The 11,151-nt window shown below is 42.2% G+C and overlaps 1 protein-coding gene across 4 annotated transcripts in view; it reads left to right on the top strand.

Moving 5' to 3' along the window:
- Positions 1 to 11,151, top strand: part of LOC100961603 (N-acetyllactosaminide alpha-1,3-galactosyltransferase) — a 79,833-nt gene that overhangs the window by 49,704 nt on the left and 18,978 nt on the right. For 3 of the 4 annotated variants that reach the window (XM_023510616.1, XM_003785264.2, XM_023510615.1), the window contains exons 2-3: positions 4,148 to 4,236; positions 7,822 to 7,857. In XM_023510616.1, coding sequence (XP_023366384.1) covers positions 4,157 to 4,236; positions 7,822 to 7,857 — 116 coding nt within the window. In that variant the 5' untranslated portion in view covers positions 4,148 to 4,156. Of the gene's footprint in view, positions 1 to 4,147; positions 4,237 to 7,821; positions 7,858 to 8,631; positions 8,765 to 11,151 lie in introns of those variants that run through there. The other variant, XM_023510617.1, reaches the window with a different exon arrangement.

Here is an 11,151-nt window from a genome sequence, read left to right as displayed (position 1 = left end):
TCTCCATACTTCTTTCCAAAGAGGCTATATTAGTTTGCAGTTCCACCAACAGTGTAAAAGTTCCCTTCTCTCCACATCCACGCCAGCATTTGCAGCTTTGGGACTTTGTGATGCGGGCTGGGGTTAGGTGATATTTCCACATTGATTTGTATTTCTCTATGATTAGGGATGATGAGCATATTTTCATGTGTTCGTTGACTGTTGGTCTGTCTTCTTGGGAGAAGGCTCTGTTCCTATCTGTTGCCCAGTGATAGATGGGATTGTTTGCTCTTGTTGATTAGTTTGAGTTCTCTGTAGATTCTAATTATCAGCCCTTTGTGGGATTTGTAGCAGGCAAATATCTTCTGTTCTGAAGGTTGTCTGTTGCTTTAGTTGTTGTACCCTTAGCTGTGCAGGAGCTTTTTAGCTTGATCATGTCCCATTTATTTATTTTTGGTATTGCTGCAATTGCCAAAGGGATCTCCTTCATAAAATCTTTTCCCAGGCATCATCAAGAGTTTCCCCCACATTTTCTTCTAAAATTTTTATCATTTTATGTCTTAAATTTAAGTCTTTTATCCAGCAGGAGTCAATTTTTGTAAGTGTTGAGTGGTGCCGGTCCAGTTTCAGTCTTCTACATGTGACTAACCAGTTCTCCCAGCACTATTTATTCAAGAGGGATTCTTTTCCCAGTGTATGCTTTTGTTTGGCTTATTGAAGATCAGATGGTGATATGCAGATGGTTTCATCTCTAGATTCTCTATTCTGTTCCATAGATCTAGATTTCTATTTTTGTGTCAGTACCATGCTGTTTTGATCACTATAGGCTCGTAGCATAACCTGAAGTCTGATAACGTGATGCCTTCAGATTTGTTTTTATTTCTTAGAATTGCACTGGCTATTTCGTTTTTTTTCCTGGTTCCATGTGAAACAAAGTACTATTTTTTTAAGTTCTTCAGAGTTGTCGTTGGTGCTTTGATGGGGATACATCCACATTTCTTATTGGTGGATAAGACAGTCAACCACTCATCTTCTGAATTTAAAAAAGTTTTAAAACTTCTGAAACAAAGACATAAGAGAAGCACTTTTAGACCACATTGTTGCCAAATGCCTCAGTTTTTATCTAGAGAGAAAAACAAAAGTGTTTTAAAAGACCTGTTGGCCACCCTGCCAACCCCTACTTCCCTGGAGACTTGGATTCCAGATTCCAGGAATCACTTCTCCACCCACTCCCAGTGCTTTGCTAAATGATGCAGAATTGGCTCATTTGGACGGCTTCCAATTGTAAGTCTCAAACAAGAGTGACTACAGCAAAAACGCAGGCGGATTCAAGCCATCTACAAAGTCCAGAAAGAAATGGGGTTTACGACTTGCCTCTGATGCTAATTTCTGAAATTAAAAAAAAGAAAATCAAACACCTGCATCTCCTGGGAGGGGATTAGGAAGTGTATCTGATTTGGGCTTTTCCCTGACTTAAGTGCCAGGAAACGCTCACGTTTTTCCACCATGCGAGTTTCATTTCTCCCATGTTCTCCTGCTGGGAGACAATTTGCATTTGCTCCTCAGCAGGTGGGGCTGGGAACGCTGGGGACGCTCAGCCAGCTGCACAGTTGTCTGCTCAATGTACAGAAGGGGCTATGGCAGCGCCTGGGGCTTGATCAAAGAAAATCAAAGTCACATCCCACTTCCGAGGAGGACTTCGTGAGGCTGTGGCGCAGAACAGATGGGTAAACCCATAGAGTCAGTGCCGCATTTGCATTTATTTGCACTTGGTTGTATAACATGTTCTTATATTCCAAATCCCTCCTTCCTTTCCTTCAAATCTGTTTTGAGCCCTTGCTAAGTACCAGGTGCTGTGCTATCATCCCAATAGCCTATTTTATGGATACCAGTGATAAGAACTAGCAGGTTTTTTTTTTTTTTTTGAGCACTTATATTATGCCAGAAACAGCAGTAAGTATTTCATGGACATCATCTCTGTAATCATCACTATTTTTAATCCCATTTTAAAGATGAAGTAATCAACTTAATGAGATCCAGTAGAGGTTCCACAATCTCTTATCTGAAACTCTAGGGTCAGAATGTTTGGATGTGGATTCTAATCGTAGTTTACACAGCTTCCCCAGTGAAGCAGCACCCCATAATAAAATACAGCAATATCCACAAAAAGAATCAGTCTCACACAATGGGGTAAAGATTGTACATATAGCTGGCCTCATGTCAGGATCATGATGCCAACTGAATGACAAAAAAGTGTTTGGAGGCCAGGTGTGCTGGCTCATGCCTATAATCCCAGAACTTTGGGAGGCCAAGGTGGGAGGATTGTTTGAGGCCAGGAGTTTGAGACTAGCCTGGGCAACATGGTGAGACCCTATCTCTACAAAATATATGAAAATTAGCTGGGAATAGTGGCATGTACCTGTAGTCTCAGCTACTTGGGTGGCTGGGGTGGGAGATCTTTTGAACCCAAGAGTTTGTAGTTACAGTGAGTCACTGCATTCCAGCCTGGGTGACAGAGAGAGACCTTAAAAAAAAAGAAAAAAAAGGTGTTCGTTTTCCAAACTCTTTGGAGTTATGATGAGACCATTGCCCAGGGTTCCTCAGATCTGTGTGTCAAAGTTGAGACTGTAATCTCTTAACCTCACTCCAAGGCCCCTGGCTCACCGCTATCCACATTCCTCTGGCAGTGAAGACATTAGCACAGGGAGGTGGAGGACTGGCACTCAATGCTGGAGCCACTGATGCAGACTTCTAGTGACTTTTTCCAGCAGTGAGGCTGAGTTGCCTATAGCCATCTGCATTTTTGGAGTTTGCAGTGGCTCCTGGGCCCCTGGGCTGTAGTAGGCAGCTCACATGGTTTATAGGGAAGAAGCCTGAGCCAGAGGCTGGGGCCCTGCAGGTCCATCTTCTTGGAGGTCTCTTGTACATTCCCCATCAGAGCTGTATGAGAGCGTGAGGTTGGGTTGTAATATTGAGTTCAGCCCTGGCCTTTTTGTTTTTAAACAAGCTTATTTTCTACGCAAGAAGGAATAGAGTGCTTTGGCTGAAAATTCTGTTCTTTCTGTTCTTTATCTGAATTTAATATTAAAGGTGATGGAGTACACAAGATCTGAGACTGGAATCATCTAAGAAATCTTTTGAAAAGAATTGGAAAGTTTCCTGTTTCCAGAAGGGACACATTTTAGTGTCCATCTCATTTGATTTCATGCATTCACCGAACTTTTATTGAGGACCCTGTCTGTCCTATGTGAGGAAGTAGGGTTTCAAGGTTGAGTAAAAAGGCATGGCTCCTGCCTCCGGGAAGCTCACGGACTAACTGGTACAGGAGACAAGGCCATGTGGGATGTTACTGTATGAGCCATCTCCAAAGTCAACGTGTGTAGCAATGTGACTAGAGTGATAGAGGAGCCCAAGGAAAGAAGGGAGACTCAGCTACTGGCTGGCTGGGGGTGGGAGGTAGCTTTATAAAAGCAGCAACATTTGGTGCATGGCTGGCCACTGATTCCTCTTAGCTTCCAGATGTCCTCACTCTTGGTTTTCCCCCTACCTCCTGGGCCTCTTCCCCTCATCTCCTCCTCTGTTCTAGCTCTCAATGTCAGCATTTTCAGGCTTCAGCCCAGGGCCGCCTTATTTCCTTTTTCTCTCTCTCCTTTCTTTCCCTGGTAACCTCATTCATTTCCTTTCAAATGTGGACAACTCTTCCTATTACATGTCTCTAGCCCACGTCTCTCTTTTGAACTCCAGACTTAAATGTCCACTTGCCTACTAGTCATCTCCACTAAACTGGGTGTAGTTAGCACACCGAGGACATGGAGCCAGGGAAGAGAGTGGCTCCTCACAGCCATGTGCCAAAAGGTGGGGTATCTGACGAAGGAGGCAACTCCCTCGCCCTCCTCCACCCATGGTGGATCTGGACACTTTCCCTCTGAGCCCCAGTGTGGCCTTAGCAGCGTTCCCAACACAGGCGGCCTCCTGTGTTAATGGATTGGTCTGACTTGCCCCTGCAAGGCCTATGCAATTTAAGGTAGAATACATTCCTCCCCTCTAGTTCAATATTCCTAAGTGTATCCCTTTAGACAGAATATGGGCAGAAGTATTTCTTTATGACCATATCTTGCTCTAGATTTCATTTATGTAACCTGCTTTTTCCTCTTTTCTTTTTTCCTAGGAGAAAATAATGAATGTCAAAGGAAAAGTAATTCTCTCAATGCTGGTTGCCTCAACTGTGATTGTTGTGTTTTGGGAATATATCAACAGGTAATTATGAAACATGATGAAATGATATTGATGAAAGTACGGTTTCGACCCCGTTCTATTGGTATCAGCCAAGTCACCAGTCTGAGTTAAAATTAGGATTAATTCAAACCATAAATAAAGAATTCTACCCTTCCCAATCCTTGAGCCCTAGACTGTCTTTAAAATCATTAGAGCTCCCCTATATAATAACTTTTGGCTAGTTATCTTCCTTTCTGCTGTGTTCCTAACGTACTGGTAGGCTAGAGTCAGATAGAATGAGGTCAAATTAAGCCCAAAATGTAATTTCACTTTATTTCATTTTTTTTCCAAAATGTACTTTTAAATAATTTGTATAAACAGATGCAGAATTACCTTAAGACATTTGTGGACAGGAATTTCATGAGCAGTCCACCCTAAATTTTGCAGTCCTAAAATATTTGCAGAGTTTAAAGGAGCAATCAAGTTGTTGACTTTTGTTGCAAAATATACGCTGATTTGCTGGTGATTCACTTGTGCCTGGCTAAAACTTTTGGGTGTTATTTTTTAAAAACTCTGGGAAACAAAATATATTAAAGATTTCTGAGTTTTGAAATTCATCTGTGGCTTTATCCCAAATATCTGAGCTGCCTCTGTGTTTTTTGAAATTACAATGCCTTGGAGATTCCAGCTGGGAGAGGCTTCTGACAGAAAGAAGTCTCCACAAGCAGCTACAGGAATGTATGATGGCTTCAACTCAAGGGACACTGCAAAAGCTTAGCTCTCAGGTTCAAAAAGACTACCGTACAATTGAATTGTACACAGCCATCTCAACACCATTCATATTTTCATGGTGAAGTGTTTCAGTGGTGGAGGCCCCAGGGCTTCCATAGGCACTTGAGGGCTGAGGACATACCCTGACCACACTCTAGAGCTGGGCTGCCACTTACTTCCTCTGTGACCTTGGGCAAGTTACCCAGCCACTCTGTTCTTTAGTTTCCCTCTCTTTAAAAATGGGGATAATAATAATAATGCCTGCCTCATAGGATTGTTGGTAGGATTAAATAAATTCTTGTATAAAGCATTTGGAGCAATAGAATTAATAAGCAGTCAGTAAATTTTAATTGTCACCATTATTGTAATCAGTTCAGGCTGCTATCACAAAATGCCACATACTCCGTGGCTTAAGCAACAGGAGTTTATTTCTCACATAGAGGCAAGGGAGTCCAAGATCAAAGTGCTAGCCCATTCAGTTCCCCAGCAAGGGTTCTTCCTGGATGGCAGGTGGCAACCTCCTCCCTGCATCCACACATGACGGAAGGAGAGTGAGCTATGGTCTCTTCCTCTTCTTAAGGGATACTACTTCCATCAGGGACATCCCACCCTCATGATCTCATCTAAACCTGATTACCTCTCAAAGGCCCCAGCTCCAAATACTATCACACTTCAGCATATGAAGTGGGAGCAGGGCTTCAACATATGAATTTGGGGGGATACAAATATTCACTCCGTAAGAGTCATCATCATCATCACCACCAGCACCATCATCATTTGCTCCAGAGGACAGCACAGAGGATTTTGACGAGTAGAAGGAAGATCTCTAGCAGTTGAAAAACTCCAACCCCCAGAAGAACAAATGCCCTTCAAGGATCCTGGGTAGTCAGAATGCTTATTTGGATAAACTTCAAGCTCCAACTCTGAACACATGATTGGATAACTTTGATGTTTTGAATTGTAGCCAGAGCTGTGCTTTGCTAATTTGAGAGGTTCATAAAATTAAACTATGGGAGCCATAGGCCCAAATGTGCGTTTTGGCACTGGCCACCAGGAAAGAAGATTGTTTTTCAGTGCTGGGCATACTTTCTCTGTGCAGTGGCCAGGGCAGGTTCTGGCTGCTCTTCAGGACAAAGTCTGGCACCCAGACTCCGGCCACATTCTTCTCTAACGTGTGGAATCCACTTGAACATCTGCAGGAGGCTTCAAAGGGAGTGCTTTTACCACTTTATGATCTGGCCATATGATGGCTTGAGGTGAGCTGAGGATACTGACCTTAGACAGGTGGGCAGCACTGAGATAAAAGGGATTTAAAAATAACTACATCAAACATGTCAACTTTTAGTAAATAGAATGATGTCAGTGAAGCACCTTAAAAGAATGTCATCCAGGACAGCATTTGATTTGAAGCTGGACTAAAAGCAAATCTCAGAGTGTTAGAGCTAGAGGAAACCTTAGAAGTTGTAATTGAAATAATAATGGCGATTATGAAGATAGTAGTTGCTGGTTAGTAAGTGTTTGCGAGTGCCAGAACCTATGATCTGCATGACTTCCAATTCTTATGTTAGCCCTGCCAAGTGGGCATTATCCAAGTTTCTTGATAAAAACATGGCAGAGTCTCAGAAATGTTGAGCATTAATGCTCAAGCTCTTATTTTCAGGAAGATTTAGGTCCCTGGCCATCTGACCGCAGCTCATTCTCTGACCCACTATGTAACCTTTCCTTTAGTCAAAGACTGTCATTTTTTTTAAGTGACAAAATGGAGACTGAATAGATGAGTGACTTAATAGTAAATATGTCTGTGTTCTGATTAGAACTTAGATCTTCTGAATCATTGTCCTCATCTCCTTGAACTGAGTGCTCTGAGGGATACAAAGTGAGCTAAATAGAACTCTTCTTCTGAAGGTGTTATGATCTAGAAGGGGCATAGGGCGTGATAGGGTGTGTGTGCAAATAACCCAGGGTAAAGGTAGATAAAGGGTATCAGAGGTAGAGAAGAGGGCTGAGAGAGTTCAAGGAGGCAGAGACTATATTTGGCTTGGAGAGGAATCCTTTTTTTTTTTTTTTTTTTGCACTTATTCTTAAATATTTATTGAGCACCTACTATGCCAGGCATAGAATCATATCAGGCAGGGCACAGGAGGGTGCATTTGAACTGTGCCTTTTGAAGGATGAATGCATGTTAAAATGCCACTGCAGTGTGGCTATTGCTGTGACCATCACAATGGTGAAGGGTTCTAGGAAGGGAGGGGGGAGGAGAAGGGATTGGTAAACCTGGATCTGCAAATTCATGCCCTACGTGCCAGGTGGGGTTCTGAGTACTGGGTGGCAGCACTTTCTGGTGCTTTAAGGAAATCCTACTGCCTTCCTTAGTCAAAACAATGCCTTCTGCTCTGTAGAAGGCTCTGAGTCAGGTGTGGCATTAGGCTCTGCAATTGAGGCCTTATTTTCCCAGGAAAATCCTGGGTGAGGGATTGCTAGAGGATGATGTCTCTATCCTCCAGGGCCTCCTTCATCACCAGGCACCTCAGTAGGTGGCAAAAGAGGACCCATCTATGGAACCTCTCTCAGGGATGCCACCTTGTGCAACAGGGAATTGCCTTCTTTTAAAAAAAAAAAAATCACAATTTGAGATCCTCCAGAGACTCCTATCTCCTTGATATTCTGAAGTTTCTGCAAGTGGAATTCCCCAGTCTTCTGCCATCATTGGTTATGTCTCAAAGGAAGGTGAAAACCTGGAAGTAACTAAAACCCAGGCTCTCTGCCTGGGGCTCAAGGATAATGGTTAAAAAAAAAAATAGCCTTTCTCAGAATTAAAAGTAACATGATATGTTTTTATTTCTTATTTGCTTTTAGCTCAGAAGGCTCTTTCTTGTGGATATACCGCTCGAAGTAAGTGCTCTATGTCCCAGTGACTGCCTCCCACATCCACTCCTGCCCCCTTACCCCATTCCCCACACACCAGCCACAGTGCTCAGGCCAAAGTAGGAGCGAGGTGGGTAGGTCATAGGGACTTGGGCTGTACTCCTTCAGTCCCCCAGACAAGTCTGTAGAGATCCGCTGCTTGCATTTGGCTCTCATTTCTCATCAGAATCTCATAAATGGTGTCATTGGGGAAACATTACTGTCTTGCTTCCATCCATTATTCTGCCCTGTATGTGCCGTCTAAAGACCTAGGCAATAAAGTGCTCTGAGACTAAGAACCAGGGGTTCGGTGCCTATAGCTCAGCAGCTAGGGTGCTGGCCACATACACTGGGGCTGGCGGATTTGAACCCAGCCCAGGCTTGCCAAACAGCAATGACAACTACAACAACAAAATAGCCAGGCATTGTGGTAGGCGCCTGTAGTCCCCGCTACTTGGGATGCTGAGGCAAGAGAATTGCTGTGAGCTGTGATGCTACGGCACTCTACCCAGGGTGACATAGTGAGACTCTGTCTCAAAAAAAAAAAAAAATTAAGAACGAGGAAAAAAGTTTGAGTCTCTTGCTCTACTAGTGTTTATCTTTTTTAATTATTATTTTCTGGGAAGAAAATGAGTGTAAACCTTTCCCTTCCTATTGTTGATTTGATTGCCAGGAAGCTCAGCTCAAAGTATTGTACTTAACTGCTTGTACTTGCCCAGCCTTTGTTTCTGATATAATCTGTCCCCTGGGTTTTAAATCCAGGCTTCTCTGCTTACATGCCCCGGCACCTCGGCAACTTGCTCAAACCCACTCAGCCAATGTCTCAGCTGTAAATGAAGATAAAGGTAAAACCTTCCTTTGGGATGACCCAGATCATGTGAAGACACATACCTGGGTGATTAAATCAATGTTTCTGCTCCCTTTGAGTTTTCTATTCTTGTGTTGTTTCTCTGCTTATTGTAAGCTATCACAAATGCTTCTGAGAGCAGATGGGCTTTAAAACAGGTTTCTTAATACCATTATGCCTGTTCATGAATTACTCCACCACCTTATCTGTCCAATTGAAGGACGTCACACCCCCTGGCTTCATCCTCTTTCCACCTTCTCCAGAAGTTCTCCAACTTGAACAGACTCCAGCAGTGAGAGAGCATGGAAACTTTCTCAAGAAAGTGGTTAAGAATGGCCTTTAATTACAGTTTTCTGAATTTTTTTTTTTTTTTTATTGTTGGGGATTCATGGAGGGTACAAAGAACCAGGTTACATTGATTGCATTTGTTAGGTAAAGTCCCTCTTATAATTGTATCCGGTCCCCAAAAGGTGTGTCATGAATGTCACTCACCCCCACCCCTCCCTTCTTCCTTCTCTCTGTTCTTCCCTTCCCCCCCCTTCCCACTCTCTGCTCTCCCCTTCCCCTACCCCCCATCGTGTACTAGGTCATCAACTGTCCTTATATGAGAATTAACTACATAAGATTCTTGTTTCTCCATTCTTGTAATGCTTTACTAAGAATGTGTTCCACATCCATCCATCCATGTAAAGTCTCCATCATTTTAACGGCTGAATAGTATTCCATGGTATACATATAGCATAGCTTGTTAATCCATTCCTGGGTTGGTGAACATTTAGGCTGTTTCCATATTTTGGCGATTGTAAATTGAGCTGTGATAAACAGTTTAGTGCAAGTGTCCTTATGATAAAAGGATTTTTTTCCTTCTGGGTAGATGCCCAGTAATGGGATTGCAGGATCAAATGGGAAGTATAGCTTGAGTTCTTTGAGGGTTCTCCATACTTCCTTCCAAAAAAGGTTGTATTAGTTTGCAGTCCTACCAGCAGTGTAAAAGTGTTCTCTTCTCTCCATATCCACACCAGCATCTGTAGTTTTGAGACTTTGTGATGTGGGCCATGCTCGCTGGGGTTAGATGATATCTCAGGATGGTTTTGATGTGCATTTCTCTAATAATTAGGGATGATGAGCATTTTTTCATGTTTGTTAGCCATTCATCTGTCTTCTTTGGAGAAGGTTCTATTCATCTCTCATGCCCATCAAAATATGAATTGTTGGCTTTTTTCATGTGGATTAATTTGAGTTCTCTATAGATCCTAGTTATCAAGCTTTGGTCTGATTCAAAATATGCAAATATCCTTTCCCATTGTGTAGGTTGTCTAGATGCTTTGGTTGTTGTCTCCTTAGCTGTACAGAAGCTTTTCAGTTTAATTAAGTTCCATATGTTTATTTTTGTTGTTGTTGCAATTGCCGCAGCAGTCTTCTTCATGAAGTCTTTCCCCAGGCCAGTATCTTCCAGTGTTTTTCTATGCTTTCTTTGATGATTTTTATCATTTCATGCCTTAAATTTAAGTCCTTTATCCATCTTGAAGCAATTTTTGTGAGTGGAGAAAGATGTGGGTCCAGTTTCAGTCTTTTACATGTGGATATCCAGTTCTCCCAGCACCATTTATTGAATAGGGAGTCTTTCCCCCAGTGTATGTTCTTGTTTGGGTTTATCAAAGATTAGGTAGCTGTAAGATGTTAGTTTCATTTTCTGGTTTTCTATTCGATTCCAAATGACTATATCTCTATTTTTGTGCCAGTATGCCAGTATCATGCTGTTTGACCACTTTGGCCTTGTAGTACAGCCTAAGGTCTGGTATGCTGATGCCCCAGCTTTGTTTTATTAGTAAGAACTGCCTTTGCTATACAGGTGTTTTTTTCTGGTTCCATACAAAACAAAGAATTATTTTTTATAAGTCTTCAAAGTATGATGTTGGCATTTTAATAGGGATAGCATTGAATCTGTAGATTTCTTTGGGAAGTATAGACATTTTAACAATGTTAAAATGATTCTTCCCAGCTATGAACATGGTATGTTCTTCCATTTGTTAATATCCTCTGGTATTTCTTTTCTTTGGGTTTCATAATTTTCTTTATAAAGGTCCTTCACCTCTTTTGTTAGGTATTTCATTTTCTTTGCCGCTTTGCTGAAGGGGGTTGTGTCCTTAATTAGCCTCCCATCTTGGCTGTTATTGGCATATACAAAGGCTAATGACTTATGGGCATTGATTTTATATCCTGAGACATTACTGTATTTTTTGGTGACTTCCAGGAGTCTTGTGGTTGAGTCTTTAGGTTCTCTAAGTATAAGATCATATCATCAGCAAAGAGGGAGAGTTTGACATCCTCTGCCCCCATTTGGATGCCCTTTATTTCCTTCTCTTGCCTGATTCTGTTGGCTAGAACTTCCAGCACTGTGTTGAATAGTATGGTGATAGAGGACCACCTTGTCT

The sequence above is a fragment of the Otolemur garnettii genome, unplaced genomic scaffold (assembly GCF_000181295.1).
Source record: "Otolemur garnettii isolate 467f Iridium unplaced genomic scaffold, OtoGar3 scaffold00014, whole genome shotgun sequence".
In the NCBI taxonomy this organism is placed as follows: Eukaryota; Metazoa; Chordata; class Mammalia; order Primates; family Galagidae; genus Otolemur; species Otolemur garnettii.
This window is presented reverse-complemented; position numbering and strand designations above follow the sequence as displayed.